General features: G+C 44.3%; 1 protein-coding gene across 6 annotated transcripts in view; it reads left to right on the top strand.

Moving 5' to 3' along the window:
* AZIN2 (antizyme inhibitor 2) overlaps positions 1 to 16,481 on the top strand; it is a 34,950-nt gene extending 18,469 nt beyond the window's left edge. For all 6 annotated transcript variants that reach the window (XM_059070985.2, XM_059070996.2, XM_067012171.1 and 3 more), the window contains 2 exons: positions 12,826 to 13,040; positions 16,121 to 16,481. In XM_059070985.2, the coding sequence (XP_058926968.1) occupies positions 12,826 to 13,040; positions 16,121 to 16,259 (354 nt within the window). In that variant the 3' untranslated portion in view covers positions 16,260 to 16,481. The remainder of the gene's footprint in view (positions 1 to 12,825; positions 13,041 to 16,120) is intronic.
* The last annotated feature ends 1,439 nt before the right edge of the window (positions 16,482 to 17,920 follow it).

Below are 17,920 nucleotides of genomic sequence, written 5' to 3'. Positions count from 1 at the left end.
AGTTGTGCTGGGAATGTGTCAGAGGGACCCAGCCTGGCCAGGGCTATCTGCACTTTCTTCCCCAAGGAAGGTGTCCCTCACTAGCCAGGGTGGCAGCTTTCTACCCTGCTCTTCATGCCCAGGCACTTCGTTTTTGGACCGCAGGTAGAAAAACTCATATTAAACATAATCCTTGGTTCAGGGTTTCCTTCTCATCATTGGAATATGCATGGCTTTTTGTTTCTTTTCTTTTCTTTTTTAAAAAATTCAACAAATATTTGAGTACTCTCCACATGCAAGGCATTGTGACGAGGTCTGCAGAAGACAGTAGGTGAGGAATAATTGCCTGTGTCTTGGAAATACAATCCTGCTGGGTAGAAACGTGTGTGTGTGTGTGTGTGTGTGTGTGTGTGTGTGTGTGTGTGTGTGAGAGAGAGAGAGAGAGAGAGAAAGTAGTACACAAACAACAACAGTGTCGTGAGAAAAGTACAAAAACTACAGAACAAATATTACTGAACTTTTTTCAAAAATATTTTAGTAGTTGTCACTAAAAGATAAGGACTTAAAAAAAGAACACAGTAACATCACCAAACTAAAAATTGAGCAGTTCCATAGTATCCCCTGTCATCTAGTTAGTGTTCAGATCTCCCCTCATAAATGGTTTTTATAGTTGATTTTACAGATGAGAAAACTGAGGCATAGGGTGGTGAAGCAACTGACTCAAAAGTCACACAGTTGATAAAGGAATAAACTGTAGACCCTTGGGGACAGAGTTCATGTCTTATTCATCTTTGATTACCTGTCTGCTGCCAAAGAACAAGCTCTTTGACTATTGATACTTTCCTATAAAATGATGGCCTCTCTATAAAATCACCGCCTCCTTGTAAAATCTCGCCATTGTTGGGCATTTGGGCATTGCTAATTTTTGTTTATTCTGATTCATGTTTCTATGAGTACTCCCTCTGCCTAGAATGCTCTTTGTTAGTCTCTTTGTATGATGGCTCAATGCACATGCTTCAAGTATATTCCCATTTAAAAACTATTTTCTTTTCTTTTTTTACACGTCTTTATTGGAGTATAATTGCTTTACAATGTTGTGTTAGTTTCTGCTGTATAACAAAGTGAATCAGCTATATGTATACATATATCCCCATATCCCCTCCCTCTTGAGCTTCCCTCCCATTCTCCCTATCCCACCCCTCTAGGTCTTTGCAAAGCACTGAGCTGATCTCCCTGTGCTATGCGGCTGCTTCCCACTAGCTATCTGTTTTACATTTGGTAGTGTATATATGTCCATGCTTCTCTCACTTCGCCCCAGCTTCCCCTCCCCCACCCCCATCTCTGGAATAGGACTATACTGGGTAAAATGATTTGAGCATTTTTATGCGTCTTGATACGTATTGTCAGATTGTTTTCCTCAAAGCTTGGACCAATATTTATTGTTACCATTTGCACCATTTCACAATAAGCTCACCAGCATTATGTGCTGTCACCATTTTCTTTTAGCTATTTTTTTCTTTTTATTTAAAAAATTAAAAAAATTTTTGGGGCTTCCCTGGTGGCGCAGTGGTTGAGAATCCGCCTGCCGATGCGGGGGACACGGGTTCATGCCCTGGTCCGGGAAGATCCCATGTGCCACGGAGTGGCTGGGCCCGTGAGCCATGGCCGCTGGGCCTGCGCGTCTGGAGCCTGTGCTCCGCAATGGGAGAAGCCACAGCAGTGAGAGGCCCGCGTACCGAAAAAAAAAAAAATTTTTTTTTGGCTGTGTTGGGTCTTTGCTGTGTGGGCTTTCTCTAGTTGCAGTGAGCAGGGGCTATTCTTCGTTGCGGTGCCCGAGTTTCTCATTGTGGTGGCTTCTCTTTTTGCAGAGCACGGGCTCTAGGCACGCAGGCTTCAGTAGTTGCAGCACTTGGGCTCAGTAGTTGCAGCGCATGGGCTCTAGGGTATGCGGGCTTCAGTAGTTGTGGCGCATGGGCTCGGTAGCTGTGGCTTGTGGGCTCTAGAGCGCAGGCTCAGTAGTTGTTGTGCAAGGACTTGGTTGCTTCATGGCATGTGGGATCTTCCCGGACCAGGGATCGAACCCGAGTCCCCTGCATTGGCAGGTGGATTCTTAAGCACTGCGCCACCAGGGAAGTCCATGACCTTTTTCTTGTTGGCTAATTTATCTGAAATGGTATACCTCAATATTTCTTTCATTCTTGTTTCTTTGACGAGGATAAAGCTTTTTTTTTTTTTTTGGTTTATTTCATTTCCTTTGATGTCAATGTCTTTTTTTAAAAGGGATCGTTTTTTTTAAAAATAAATAAATTTATTTATCTATTTATTTTTGGCTGTGTTGGGTCTTCCTTGCTGCATGGGCTTTCTCTAGTTGTGGCAAGCAGGGAGTACTCTTGGTTGCAGTGTGTGAGCTTCTCATTGTGGTGGCTTCTCTTGTTGCAGAGTGCGGGCTCTAGGCGCGCAGGCTTCAGTAGTTGTGGCACATGGGCTCAGTAGTTGTGGCTTGCAGGCTCTAGAGTGCAGGCTCAGTAGTTGTGGCACACAGGCTTAGTTGCTCCGTGGCATGTGGGAGCTTCCCGGACCAGGGATTGAACCCGTGTCCTCTGCATTGGCAGGTGGATTCTTAACCAATGCACCACCAGGGAAGTCCCGTCAATATATTTTTATATACTCTGTTTGCCTAATTTGGGAGTTCTTAAAGTTTTTTTTTTCTTGCAAAAGAAGATGAGCCTGCATATGCATGTGTGTATGTATTTAATATAATATTTGATACATATATTTTTTCTTAATCTGATGATTTATTATTTTAGTTTTGTGATTCTTTGTTATTCTTTCATAGAAGTTTCAACACACTATCATATATATTAACTAAGTGTGCTGCAATTAATAGTAAGGAAATTTGTCTCTAACTGCTCTGTGGGTTATAGATTACCATATATATGGTGTATATATATAACAAATAGAACATTTATTGGAGAAAAATTTAGCACAAACAGTAAAATAAAATAACCCACTAATCCCACCATTCAGAGAAAACTATGGTTAAAATTTACTTTCATTCCTGTTTATTTTTTTAAAGTGTCATAGTGCACATTGTTTTTAACTTAAAAAAATTATATACTATGAGACATGGTTTTCTTTACTGATATATTAGATGGACTCTTTATTTATAAACGTTTTAAATGTTCACTGAGTGGTCTAAAATGACATATGTTTAGGGTATAAAGATGCAATTTAATAAATGGGTATTAGCACTTCATAAATGCAAGGTATAGTTAGGTGTGGGGAGCAACCCAGAGGGGGCAAGTACCATGGGAGTTTTACGAGAATCTTGGGAAGCAAAATTCAGGGTACAAGCTCTAGTTGCCCCACTCTGTACAGAGACACCCCCCCCCCTTGCCAAGATTGGACTTTCTTACTTGTCATTGTATTTTATTCTAATTATTTATGGTTTAAAAAGTGTGAATCCATATGGAATATATTGCAGTAGTACTTGTCAGGTCTGGAGCTGGTTAGTTCTTGTCTTAAAAATTCTTAAGTAATGATTTCTAACCCTTTTTTGTTTTATTTCTGCTTTGCCATACTGTACATTAATTTCACTTTTTTTCAGTGATCTCTAGTTTTTATCCCATTCTTTTGACAACAGCTTTGTGCTATGTTTAGAAAGCTGGTAGGGTGCCTTCTATTTCCAGCAATGTGGTAGACTGGATACCCCAAACAGCCTCCCCACTGACAGCAAAGAAAACTGCGTCTTGACTTAAGAGATAGCAGGGAATCTTCAGAGGTTAAAAAATAAGTGAAAGTAGGAATCTCCATTTCACTTAGAGTAAAAACCAGTCAACTCACCAGCCTGAGGGATCCTTTTTAAATGTAAGCAAATCATGTCTCTTTTCTACCTAAAACCCTTCTTTGGCTCCTGTCTCACTCCATATTAAAGCCAGAGCCCTTATAGTAGCTCCCGCAGCCCTTTGTGATCTGACCCTGTTTCCTCTCTGACCTCTCCCCCACCTTCTTCGCCTTGCTCACCCCATTCTAATCATACCAGCCTCCTTGCAGTTCCTTGAACTCACCCAGCATGTTCCTGCCTCAGCATCTTTGCACCAACTTTCCCCTCTGCCTGGATCACTTCTCTTCTAGGTACCACACTGGTTCACTCCTCACCTCCTTTAGGTCCTTGCCCTAAAGGAGGCCTACCCTGACACCTTACACCTTATTTAATATTACACCTGTACCCCCACCTGCTCTGTTGTTTTTTAATTACTTTATAACACAGTATATAGCTTCTTTATTTTGTTTTCCTCCCTCCTGCTAGACTATAAACTCCATGAGGACAAGGATCTTTGTCTATTTTGTTCACTAATGTGTCCCAAGCACATACAAAAGTGACTATTCAAATATGTGTTAAGTGAATTAATTAATTGAGAGAGAAAACCTAACTCTGAAACTGGCTTTCTCTCTGGGAGGTGTATACTGAATCCTTTTAGCACTGATCTTCAGTTTTCAGAGTTGTGTGTATTCCTAGGGACTAGTCAAGATAGAGAATATGATAGGATCCCTCACATAAAGCAGGGAACCCTGAAAAAGTACATAATCATTAGTGTAAGAGAATATTAGGAAAAACTCCCACAGAGGAGGACAGCAAGAAAACTTGTCTGTTTTGATCTTATTAGTAGTTGGAAGAGAGCAAAAAAATGAGAATTTGAAACCACAAGCCAGCCTTTTCTTGGGTTTGTTGCCCAAATTCATATTAACTGTGTGGTCTGAAAAACCTCAAGCCTAGAATTCATTTTATCTTGCAGAAGCAAACACAAATTCTCTCTGGAGGAGAACTCCTCAACCTAAGCTTTAAAAAATTCTCACAGAAAAAGTTCCAAGGTACATGAGATCACAATAAAAAATCACAAAACACAAAGAAACAAGTCACCATGAGGGGGAACCAGCAGAAGCAATAGACAGCAGATTCAAACCTGCAATTAGGAATTATCAGATGCTAAACATAAAAATATTTACAATGTTTAAAGAAATAAATTGAAAATATGACCCAAAAGTAAGCAAATATAAAAACATGAACTAGCAGATTTTTTAAAGGACTAAATAGAACTTCTAGAAATGAAATATATGAAAATTGAACTTATGCACAGGGTAAGAAAGATATTAGAGACAGTTGAAGAGAGAATTGGGGAATGGGAAGATAGAGCTGAAGAAACTATGCAAATGTAGCACAAAGAGACAGAGATAGGAAAGAAAATAAGGCAAAAGAAGTGGTAGATAGAATGAGAAGGCATAATGTCTAATCATAGTTTCAGGAAGAGATTGTATCAGGATACAGAAACAAGACAAGTAATTTGAACAGGGGAATTTTAATATAAAGAATTGCTAACTTTAAAGATGGTTAATTACTAAAAAGGATAAAAGCAGTTACTACCCCTGGTAAGGGAGAGTGAAAAAGGAAGAAACTTAGAGGAGGGCTTCTCCCTCCAAGGCTGAGATTGAAACCTTTAAAGAGAGGCTGTGGCTATTACAAGGATGTGCAGCCTACCAATGGCAAAGAAACTTTCAGAGGGTTCCCAACACAACTGCATCACAGAGGCAGCCTGCTGAGGAGTGGAGGGAAGCTTGTTGGACTGTGCAGGCCAAAGTTGAACTGTGGGGGCCACTGAAGTGAATGCAACCAGACCCTCATACCCTGAACCAGAGGTGGCCACACAGAAAACAGGCTAAAAGGAGGAAAGTCCCTTCTTCCTGATCTGTTCTTGCAGTGTCTTTCCAGCAACTTCTATTGACAAAGCCTAACATAGAGATGGATAGTAAAGAAGAAATGTCTTACTCCAGCATCACAAACCAGGGCAAAGAAGGGTAGATTTGGACCTTAGAGGCAAAATAAATAAATTAAAATTAAAAAAATTAATAGCTGGCAGAGAGTTAATAAAATGAAAGAGAGGAACACTTATTCTTAGATTTGGGAAATCCAACAAATTCCAAGTATGTTACCTAAAAATAAATCCATACCTAGACAACATATTAGTGAAACTGAATACCAAAGACAAGGAGAAGATCATAAAACTAGTGAGAGAAATGAGACAGATAGAAGAATACCTGTAGAAGAATGTTAATTAGACTTACAGCTTATTTTTCTTCTGTAACAATGGAAGGCAGAAGATAATGGAATAGCAGCTTCAATCTATCAAACTAGAATTTTATATCCAGCAAAATTGTTTTTCAAGAATGAGTATGAAACATAGGCATTTTCCGACAAGCAAATACTGAGAGATAGATCTTCACTAAAGGAAATTCTAAAGGATATATTTCAGACATAAGGAAAATTATCCAGATGGATGGTCTGAGTTGCAGGAAGGAATGATGAGCAAAGGTAGGTAAATACGCGGGTATATTTAAAGAATCACTGACTGGCACCAGCATCACCACCACCAACAATTACATGACTAGAACAAGACACTAAAGTTTATTTTACTCTTATGCAACTGTCTGGATGCAGGCAATTCAGAGCTGGTATGGTGGTTTCATATTCACGTGGAACCATATGGCTTTCAGTTGTACCTGTTTCTAGGTGTTGCCCCCATCTTGGTAGGAGCAATTTGAAGCTCCAGGCATTATAGGAAATAAAAGAAGTCGTTCTGCCAGTTGTCTTTCAAGGAAATTTCCTGAAAGTACTTATGCTTTTATCTTATGGCCATAACTACCTGCAAGGGAAGTTGAGAAATATAGTCTTTATTCTAGGTGGACATGTGCCCAGCAAACATTGAGGATAGGAATTGCTGGGGGTAGGCAACTAGCAGCCTCTGTCACAAACAAGAGAGACTAAAACACTGGATAGCAATAGAATGTAAGTTGGGAGGTAGAGTGACCAAGTTGGTCTTCTAAGATTTTGAATTGTTTGAGCAGAAGGTAAAGATATCGATTAGTTTTAGACTTTATGTTAGGTATGCATGTTAAAATGTAAATGTCTAGAGTAACCACTTAAAATAGAAGTTTATTAAAATAGTTTGGTTTGGAGAGTGGCATAAAAACATAGACCAGCAAAACATAGTTGAGAGCACAAAAAAGATCCACATATATCTGGAAACTTGATTTGACAGCATATCTTGGGAATTGTTGCAAAGCATATCGTTGGGAATTGTTTAATATATGATGCTAGACCACCTGATTGTCCATATGCAAAAAATGAAACTGGATCTCCATCTTACACCATACATATATATAAATTCCAGAGACCAATATAGGAGAGTATCTGTTTGGCCTTGAAATAGGAAAAAACAGTGAAGAATATCTTTAAAACCAAAAAGGAAGACTGATGTTTTTCTACATTAAAATGAAGAGCTTATGCTCATCTGGTAGTGAAAGGAAGGAGGCAATCATAAAGTGGGAGAAAAATACTGAAACATATATAATTGATAAGGGATTAGTACAGAGAATATATGAAGGATTCTTAAAAAGGAAACAGACAAATAAGAATCTTACGAAAATAAGGGGGGAAAAGTGAAGCAGAAAGCAATAGAAATAGGGGCAAAAGACTTTAACAGGCAGTTCACAGAAGAGGAAAGCCAAATAGAAAATGCAAAGGTGCTCAACCTCATTGGTAATCAAGGAAATGCAAAGTAAAAGGAAAACAAGATACATCTACCAACTAGATTAGAAAAAAATTAAAAGCATGACAATATCAAGTGTTGGTTGCATATAGAGAGTTGGATCTCTTAGATACTGCTAGGTGGAGTTGGTATTTCTACTTTGGGAAACAAGTTGGCATTATTTAGGTAAAGTTAGACATGTGTATACTCTCCCAGCGAGTTCCTAGGTATATATTGCATAGAAACTCTGGGCATGTGTATTTGAAGAGATGTCAGAATGTTCACAGGAGCAATTTATATAATACAAAACGTTGGAAACAACCTTAATGTTGTCTTGATGCTGGGTAATAATCAAATAAATTACAGTGTATTCCATACAATGAATTCTATGCAGCTTATTGTAAATTATATCTACATGCATCAGTTGGATGAATCTTGGGAATATAAGTTTAAAATAAACAAAAAAGCAAGTTGCAGAGATTACATACTCTATATTTCCAATCATATACATTTTAAAAAGTGCAAAATCAAATTCTAAATTGTTTAGGGTTAGGTATACTCATGGAAAAGAAAGTAAAGCAAAAGAATAATGAAAACAAAATTCCGGATAATGGTTACCTCTGGAGGGGTTTGGGAAGGGACATGTCATTGGGATGGGGATTTCAAAGATAGAGGAAATGTTCTATTTCTTTAGCTGGGCAGTGGGTACACAGGTATTCATTTGATCATTAATTCTTTTTATTTTACACATGGTACAAATGTCCTTTTGTATGAATTAAACATTTAACAAAAAATTGAGTCTGTCACTGTTACTTATTAATATTCTGTGATAGGCTCATATTTATTTTTGTCATATTGTTTCTAACGTTTAGAAAAATATCCTGGGAGTTTTAATTAGTCGTAGCATATTTAATCTATCTATTAAATTGGAGAGAATTCTTTTTGCTTTACTAAGCTTTTCTAGCTAGGAGAGGGTAGAGCTCTTGTATTTTATCTCTCCTTTTAAGGTTTTATTATTTTCTTTGAATAAGTATTATTGTGGCCCAAGTACAGCCCTGAGTTTAGTAATGCTTTCATTACTGTTGTGAGTGAAAATGGTCCCCTGTGTGTTTGAGCTGAGACACTGGCTTGCATGCTGAAACTCGCTGAGCTCCTCTAGTAACTACCTCTCTCCCCTTTGTTTTCCAGGTGGGCAAGTGTTATCTGCAATGTGATATTTTATTTCTTCATTTTCTCTATATTGTTTATTTGTTCCCTGCTAGCTATTGCCAGCATTTCTCATGCTATATAAAATAGAAATGATGACAGAAAGCTTCAGACTTGGAGTCAGAAGGTATGGGTCTGAGTCCTGGCTCTGTCATACAGTAGCTGAGTAACATTAGGCAAATTGCTTAACCTCTCTGGGCCGTTTCTCTCTTTTCTTCATCTGGAAAACGAGGGGGCTTAACTTTACTAAGGTTGCTTCTAGTTCCGAAATGAAGCCATTCTAGTGTATCTCCATTAAGTTAGAGTTGGCTCCTTATTTTAAAGTTTCTCTTCGTTGTGGGGTTTAGTTTTGTCTGTAGTTTTAATCAAGAAGAGATGCTATAGGCTATTGAATGCCATGTTGACATGTATTGGGAAAATTAAATTTGAATTGTAGATCTATATTTTCCATATTATGATGAAGCCAGTGATTGCCTTGCTCATATCATCCCTGCCTTCCATTTAGAGACAAATTATCTGATCATTGAAAGTGGTTCTTTGAATATGAGTGTGGATTTGATTAGCTAGGGATTCATTTTGGATTTTTGCCTATATGTTCGCGAGTGAGATTTTTTTTTAATTTTTATTTATTTATTTATTTATTTATGGCTGTGTTGGGTCTTCGTTTCTGTGCGAGGGCTTTCTCTAGTTGTGGCAAGCGGGGGCCACTCTTCATCGTGGTGCGCGGGCCTCTCTCACTATCGCGGCCTCTCTTGTTGTGGAGCACAGGCTCCAGATGCGCAGGCTCAGTAGTTGTGGCTCACGGGCCTAGTTGCTCCACAGCATGTGGGATCTTCCCAGACCAGGGCTCGAACCCGTGTCCCCTGCATTGGCAGGCGGATTCTCAACCACTGCGCCACCAGGGAAGCCCCAACGAGTGAGATTTTGATCATAGGCTTTTATTCTGTTTCCTCTTTTTCCTTTTTATGTGCAGCCCTTGCTCATCCCATTTTTTTTCCCTTTGAAAATATTTCTGTACACTTTATGCAGTATAGGAGTTAATTGATTTATTCTTTAAAAGTTGGGGAACTATTTAGGGATTCCATCAAAGCCATGTGCCATTCTAAGTGTTTCACCTTGTTTCATCTGTGGATCTGCTCACCTATTGGGCCTCTTTAAGGAAAGCAGCCATTCAGGTGCAGCTAGGAGGCACCTTGTCTGGGACCACCTGGAGTTCTGCTGCTAACCCCCTCCAGAACCTGGAGCAGGTCATTTCTTCTGAGTTTTCTCATCTGTAACATGGGAATTGCAGCTGCCTCCCAGATGAGGTGTGAAGTAGTAGTGGTGGGCATGCTTTGTAAAGTAGGAATCCCCTGCCCTCTCTCTCAGAGGGGGCCCTAGTAGCAGACTGGGCATCTTATATTTTTACAGGTTCCTGTCCATTTCCATTCAGTTTTCCAACTCATAAACAGAGCTGAGACTTACAAGCCTGTCCCCACATGCTTTTGGAACATTTATTTTGCATATTCCTTTGTTGTTTCCTTTTTTTGAAAAGGTTTTAAATGATAATTGCATTATTTTCTGTGAAGTTTTAAAATCTTTCTTTTCCACCCATTTTTAATTTATACCACTACTAAGAAGTGAGAGAACTCTGATTATAACTCTAGGGTTCCTTTTCTTTTTATTTTATTGTGGAAGAATCTTTGGAACCTACTTTCTTAAGGATCCTCATGGATACAATTATATAGCATTTCCTCTCACAATTCTTTAAAAGTAAGCTTATTGTTTTTGTTTTTTTGTTTTAATTTTTTAAAAAATTATTTATTTGGCTGTGTTTGGTCTTCATTGCTGCGCGCAGGGAAGCGGGGGCTACTCTTTGTTGCGGTGTGTGGGCTTCTCATTGTGGTGGCTTCTCTTGTTGTGGAGCATAGGCTCTAGGCGCATGGGCTTCAGTAGTTGTGGCATGCGGGCCCAGTAGTTGTGGCTCGTGGGCTCTAGAGCGCAAGCTCAGTAGTTGTGGCCTACGGGCTTAGTTGCTCTGCGGCATGTGGGATCTTCCCAGACCAGGGCTCGAACCTGTGTCCCCTGCATCGGCAGGTGGATTCTTAACCACTGCGCCACCAGAGAAGTCCCTAGCTTATTGTTTTTTAACAACTGGAGCTAAGGGAAATAATTCAGAGCAACTAAGATGAATTTTACTCATTAACAAGAAGCTTGTGAACAAGCTTGTTAAGTTATATGAACAAGGATGTATTGGTTTGTCTCGCTTGCCTAGAATGTGAGCTTCATGAGCAAAGGAACTTTGTTTTTTTGTGTGTGTGTTCACTGATGCATCCGCAGCTCCTAGATCAGAGCCTGGCATATATAGGTGCTTAATAAGTACCTACTGAATGAATTAATGAGTATAGGATAGTTCTCATGTTTGATTTTAATAACGTGCATGTTTTTCTTTATTAATGAGACAATGGATTCTGCATTAACTTTTTGTCAACTATGAGTATTATTTCTGCTTATGGCACCCATGACTCTTCTCATTTGGACTCATTCCTGCTCCTGGCTGAGGTACTGAAACACCTTTCCTTCATCCTCCATTGGTTTCCTCCGCTGCCTGCTTCTAGGCTCTTTGATGGCTTCCATTTGTACCTTCTTTTTCTTTCTTTTTGGCTCTTCCTCTTTCTCATCACTCATGCATTCCCTATTCATTTTTTCATTCATTCACTTAAGAAATATTATTGACAAAAGCACCTACTGTATGCCAGACTGCTAGGCTTGGAGGAGATGGGGGTAAACAAGACTGTCGTGATCTCTGGACTCATGGAATTTATAGTCTGACACGGAAGACAGGCCTGGGTGATACATTTCATAAATATCTAATCATAAATCATAGTACATGCTATGACGACAAAGCTTGGGGAGCCTTAGGAAAGCTTCCATGAGGAAGCTGAGATCTAAAGGAAAATTAGGAATTGGTAGGTTTGGAGCCTCAGGAAATAGCATGGGGGTGGCTGGGGCTGGGGGAAGGGAAGCAGGGTTTACCTGGGGAGCCCAGGGCAGCTGGACTAACTGGAACGAGGGGCTTTCAAGGGCACGATTCAGCCAGGATTCGCTCCTGTCCATCTTTCGGTCATGACTCCTCCTCTAGGACCTGCCTGGCAGGATCCCTACACTGTGACAAACTGCACTGATATCTTGGTTGTCCACAAATGGCCTATGTTACAGATTTCTTTCCTGGATTTGGAAGTCACTTAAAAAAATAAAAATTTTATGTCATTGTTAGTTGTGTCTTTGGGTAAGTCACTTAACCTCTCAGAACCTTAGTTTCCCTGAAATGGGAGTAATTCTATCTACCCTGTGAGGTCCTTTGTGACCGCTGGGGTCACCCTGTGACTGTCTGTGGGAGGCCTGTCTTCCTCACCAGACTGAGAGCCCGAGGGAGGGAGGGAGGGAGGGTCTAACTCACTGGTGTGCTTCTAGCTCCTGTTACCAGGCCTGGCATGGAAGGAGGGGGCTGTGGAGGCCTGCATAGAAGAAGGAGCCCCAGGGCTGGGCCCAGAGGACAATCTCTGATTTGAGGGAGGGGGAAGGGCTTCAGAGGGGGGTACCCACCCAGGGTCCGGAAAGTGGCAGACACACCAGTGAAGGCCGAAGCCAGGAGCTGACAGCAACACCGATAATAATAAAGATAGTGCTAACTTACTGGGCTCTTGCCATGTGCCAGACACTGTTCTGCATGCTCTACCTATACTCATTTATCCTTTCAGTAGCCCTGTGAGGTAGGTATTGTTATTATTCCCACTTTACAAATGAGCAAACTGAGACACAGAGGGATAAAGTATCTTGCCCAAGGTCACGCAGCTAGCAAGTATTGGAGCCTGGATGTAAGACCAGGCACTGTGGCTTCAGAGTGTAGGAAGCAATGAATGCAGAGAAGTGGGAGGGCCTTAACTGCAGGCTCGGAGGCCCACCAAGTCTTTATTCTGTTGGCTCTGGGAGCCATGCAGGCTTCGGAGGGAGGGGGTGCTCAGGCTGTGCACGTATGCCCAGGAAAGCTGACCGTTGTCATCCCTCTCTCCTGCAGAAACCATCCACGGAGCAGCCCCTGTACAGCAGCAGCCTATGGGGCCCAGTGATCGATGGCTGTGACTGCATAGCTGAGGGCCTGTGGCTGCCACAACTACATGTAGGGGACTGGCTGGTCTTTGAGAACATGGGCGCCTACACTGTGGGGATGGGTTCCCTCCTCGGGGGCACCCAGACCTGCCGCATCACCTATGCCATGTCCCGGGTGGCCTGGTAAGGGGGCCCTGCTGGGAAATGGAGTGGGGGGAGAAGGGAGCAGCCTGGGCAGAAGCAATAAGGGGAACCCCAGGTTTGGGTCCCTGCTCCTATGTAACTCAATGTGACAAGTAACTCTTGGCTGCTGATTCCAAGTGAGGCCTGTGCTCGGCTGTGGCCATGAATGAGACTGAGCTTCCCTTGAGGAGCTCAGTGTCCCGTGAGAGACACAGAAGCAGACAGACACTCCTGATAATGGAGTGCTGGAGGGAGGGGGGCATGCTCTGGAGGCTTAGGGCCCCACCCCCATCCCAATGCCCAGATCTACCTCCCTGAGGAAGGAAGGATGAAGCCAAAGCCTGGTGGACGAGTGGGAGTTAGGGGGCAGGAGGGGCAGGAAGGGGGTTCCAGGCAGAACGAACAGCGAGCGAGCATAACTTCAGGAAACTACACGAGGTTGGTCGGGGCTGGGGAAGGAGCAGGGCTGGATCTGGGAAGAGCCTTGAAGGCAAGTTGAGAGCTTTGTGCAGCAGCAAGCAGGGACTGGTTTGAAGCCTGAAAGACCACTCTTAACTACTGGGTGGATTAAGGAAGACAAGGGCAGATGTAGATAGAGTGGATCACTTGGGTGGCTGCTTTGTAACCCGGGAAAGACAAAGGCTCGCCTGCTCACTGAGCCTGCCCACGGCAGGCCAGCAGTGGGATCCAGTGAGGCCAGATGGAAAGAAATTCACATCCGTTGAAACTTTCTGTCAGGCCCTACATTAGACACCTTTTGACGACTTCCTTTTACCCACACAAACAGAGGTCACACAGATGGTCAGTGATGAAGAGGCCCCCTCTTTGGGGGCTGGGGCAGTTGGGAGGGGCTTTTATGCTGGGCCCTCAGGAGTGCAGCCTGTGTCCCCAGGGACATGCTGGGTTCTTGAGTCTCTTCCCTGCACCCTCCACCCCTGCCGGAACAGTGCTACCAAATGCCAGGCCTGACGGGGCTCAGTATCAAAGTTGCATGTCATTTATTCAGTCAGCAAACCTGTTGTTTCTACTCCCTGCAGAGGCACAGGATAGGCTGATGCCACCATTTTGACATCAGGGGTGTTTTGACAAGGCCTAAAAAGCAAAAGTAAAAAAACAAAGATCACACAGACTTCCTTATCCCATCCTGGCACCATCGCCAGCAAACACAGTTGGATGAGGTTGCAGGGAGTCAGATGCACTCATTACTCAGGAACACAAAATTTTGATGTATTGAAATGGCCATGTCAAAAAATTCCCCATATTAAAGGGGCCTCATCAAAATGTCCTGCTTTAGAGTCTGGCTCTGTGCTGGGTCCTGGGGGGGTAAAAGAGCATCTGAGAACATGGTGAGCCAAGGCGCGGACCTGCATACACAGACCCTGCCATAGAGAGTGCCAAGGTCACTAGGGAGGGAGGCCCAGCGTGCTGGGGAGGGTGGTCTGGGTCAGGAGGGGTAGGGCTGCTTCTCAGGAGGCCTGATGGGTAAGGAGGGCCAGGCAAGCTGACAGGAGGGTGGTCTGGGCTAGGAGGGGTAGGGGCTTCAGAGTCTAGTCCATCCAAAGAATTTTTAGTAGCTCTGGCTGGCTGGAGTGGACTGTGGGGAAGAGTAGATCAAGAAGGACCTTGGAGGCCCAGTTTGGACTTGATCTTGAAGGCAGTAGGGAGCCAGTGAGGGGTTCTAAGAAACTTATCTTTCAAAACCCATTTTGAAAGATAAGGAGACAGAGGCTCAGACAGAGGGTGCTTGGCCCAGAGGACCTCCCACCTGGAAGGGAACGGCCTGACTGGACTCTGCAAAGATACTGACTACTGATTTGCTGCTGAATTGCACATATCGGCAAAGAGGGAGGCCTTCCTGCAGGTGGGGGACTAGAATAGGCTGGAAGTATGAAGGGAGGGAAGATGTAGGTGGAAGAGTTGCTTTATGGGGAAGCAGAGCTTGGCAGAAGTAAAGGACAGGCTGTCATGCTGCCCCTACCACTAGGCCTATTGACACTGAACCCAGTGCTCTTTCCCTGTCCTCCTACCCAGCGTCCACCCCTCCTCACCAAGTGTTTACCATGTGCCAGCCTGCTGTTGGGGCCACCAGTGAGTAACTCGGACATATCCCCTGCCCTGCTATAGCTGGAGGAACGTCAGGGAAGCAGGCATTGAACCCTTGTTGCTATGAAGGAGTACACTGGGCTGTGGGACTCAGCGAACCGTTGATGATTCAGGCAGGGGCCGGATGTGCACAGGCCTAGGATGAGACGTGAGCCGAAAAGATGGCTGCTGTGGCTGGCAACCAGGCAGCACTGTTGTGTGTGATGGGAGAGGCTGGCAGGGGCCAGATCTCGTGGGGCCTGAGAGTGGAGGGCAACTGCTGGCAACTCAAGAGCAGGGGTTTGCGTTTGGGGAAGATGAACCTGGGTCAGAATTGTCCAGAGGGGGCAAGAACAGATCAGGGAGACTGCACTCTCCCGGCTAGAGATGGCGGTCTCAGCGGGAATGGAGAGAAGCAGGTACCTTTGAGGATGCTCAGGAACTAGGCTCAGCAAGGATCTACCGGGTGTGGGAAGAAGACAACTTGTGGCAAGAGCAGGAGCCATTTATTAACGTGGGGATGTAGGAGAAACAGCTTGTAGAGTTTTTGAGGGGAGGCAGACGATTTTTTTTTAAAGTACTGAGCTTGGGATATGAAGAATGTGGGCACTGAAGTGAGCGCTGGGTTGAGTCCTAGTTCTACCACCTTCTAGGTAGAAGATGTGACCTTGCACAGGTAACTTCTGAGTCTCAATTTCCTCAGAGTAAAATGGGGATGATAATGTCACCCTTACAGGGTTTGGGGAGGATACTAGATACTGTAAGTAAAGTGCCTGGCCCAATAGTGGGCATATCAATGAATGTGGGTTCCTCTCCCTTGTGGGGGTAACTATGGGGAGAAGGGAGCAGCGGAGGAAGGGGCAGCAGGCCTGCCCCCGCCCCTGCCCCTGGGTTCTGCGGCCCCAGTGGCGTCAGGTCTTCCAGCGCAGCGGCCATCAGGAGTTCCTGGCCTGCGGGCCCCGTGCTGGCTGCCTCCAGGGACCCCCTCTCACTTACAGGGAAGCCCTGCGAGGGCAGCTGCTGCCTGCAGAACAGGACGAGGACACCGAGGGCACGTGCAAGCCTCTGTCCTGTGGCTGGGAGATCACAGACACCTTGTGCATGGGCCCTGTCTTCACCCCAGCGAGCATCATGTGAGCAGGGCCCGTGCCCCCACATCCCCCCGGAGCACCCCAGCAGGGCCGCAGAGATGCCTCCGGGAGCGGAGGGGAAGGTGGCAGTCAGGAGCACCCTTTGGCCAGGACTCCGGCGCTCGCTCTGCCGGCCCCACGCTTCCCCTGCAGTGTTTCTGCCCTGTAAATAGGACCAGTCTTACGCTCCCTGTAGTTCAAGTATGCAACATAAATCCTGTCCCTTCCAGCTGTGTCTGCCTCCTCTGCAGCGCCAGGGGCCTGGTCAGCCAGGTATGGGGGTATTCTTGGGGTCCCCCTTGGTCTCCTTCCCACCTTTGTAAATATGAAGCAAATAAATATTTAGGTTAATACACCAGTGGAACCCGGCGGTTCAATCCACGAGCAGCCTGGGTGAGGCCAGGGCCGAGACTTCCCCACCCTACTATGATAACCCCATGCCCTCTGCTTTGGTCCTGACCCACTGCAGTGTGGGCACCTCCCTCTGGCACCCAGCTTCTCTGACTCATCTCTGTCATCTTCACAAGCTTCCATGCCTGGCTTCGTGAGGAAGGGGGAGCTGTCAGGGGCTGGGGTCAGGGTCACGATTGTCTCTGTGCGGCACTGGGGCTGCAGCTCATGGCTGGTGAGGGGCTTCTGTGTGAACCCAACAGCCAGCTTAAGTCCTGGCCCAAAGTGGGGAAAACTGAACATTTGACACTGCTTTTGGAAATTCATACCAAAGATAAAGAGCAAAGAGGTGGGGCCCTGGGAGGTTCAGAGGAGACCCCGTACCCTTCCTCTCCTTGTAGGTCAGCAAGGCAATCAGAGTAATGCAAATATGTGCTGGTTGGTTTTGGTTTTGCTTATTCAGGCAGTAATTGTTCGAACATGGTTGGCCACAGACTGCTGCCACATCCAGTGCCAACGGCTCTGATGCTCATGTCTCCTCAGACACTGGCAGTTCTCTTCAGGACTTCACATTGCTAGGGTCTCAAGCTATGCAACTGGGGTGTGCGAGCCGCTTAGCAAAGGAGTTCAGATTTTAGAGTTCCCCCAGCTGCTACTGGTGACCCTAAAGATTTTTCTTCTGCAATTAAAAAAAAATTGAGATATAATTCACATGCCTTAAAATTCACCCTTTCAAAGTGTAGAATTCGGTGGTTTTTAGTATATTCACAGAGTTTGTGCAATCATCACCACTACCTAATTCTAGAACATGTTCATTACCTCAGAAAGAAACCCCATATCCACTAACAGTCACTCCCCATTCTCCCCTCCCCCAGCCCTGGCACCCACAAATCTATTTTCCATCTCTGTGGACTTGCCTGGTCTAGACAATTCATTGCGATTGTTTCTATACCTTCACTTGAGCTTCTCACTGGGTAAGCCTAGTACAATGTGTGTTTTTTTTTCCCACACCACCAAGCAATTCTCAGACACCAGCCGGGTGTCCTACAACTCCACTCAATTCTGACACTACCTACCTAAGAGATAGAATCAGATCACACAGGTTAAGGGCTCAGTCCTACAAAATCTGAACAGAGCAAGGAGTCTGATCTTAATTCTGCAGGCAGCAGGGAGCTTCTGAAACAGAAGCATGACAGGGCCTTTGAGAGGAAAATTGAAAGTGTATTCAAAAGGGGTGGAGGAAGACCTAGTGGGCTGGTGGTAGCATGCACTTCCTTC

The sequence above is a fragment of the Kogia breviceps genome, chromosome 1, assembly GCF_026419965.1.
Source record: "Kogia breviceps isolate mKogBre1 chromosome 1, mKogBre1 haplotype 1, whole genome shotgun sequence".
Taxonomy (NCBI): domain Eukaryota; kingdom Metazoa; phylum Chordata; class Mammalia; order Artiodactyla; family Physeteridae; genus Kogia; species Kogia breviceps.
This window is presented reverse-complemented; position numbering and strand designations above follow the sequence as displayed.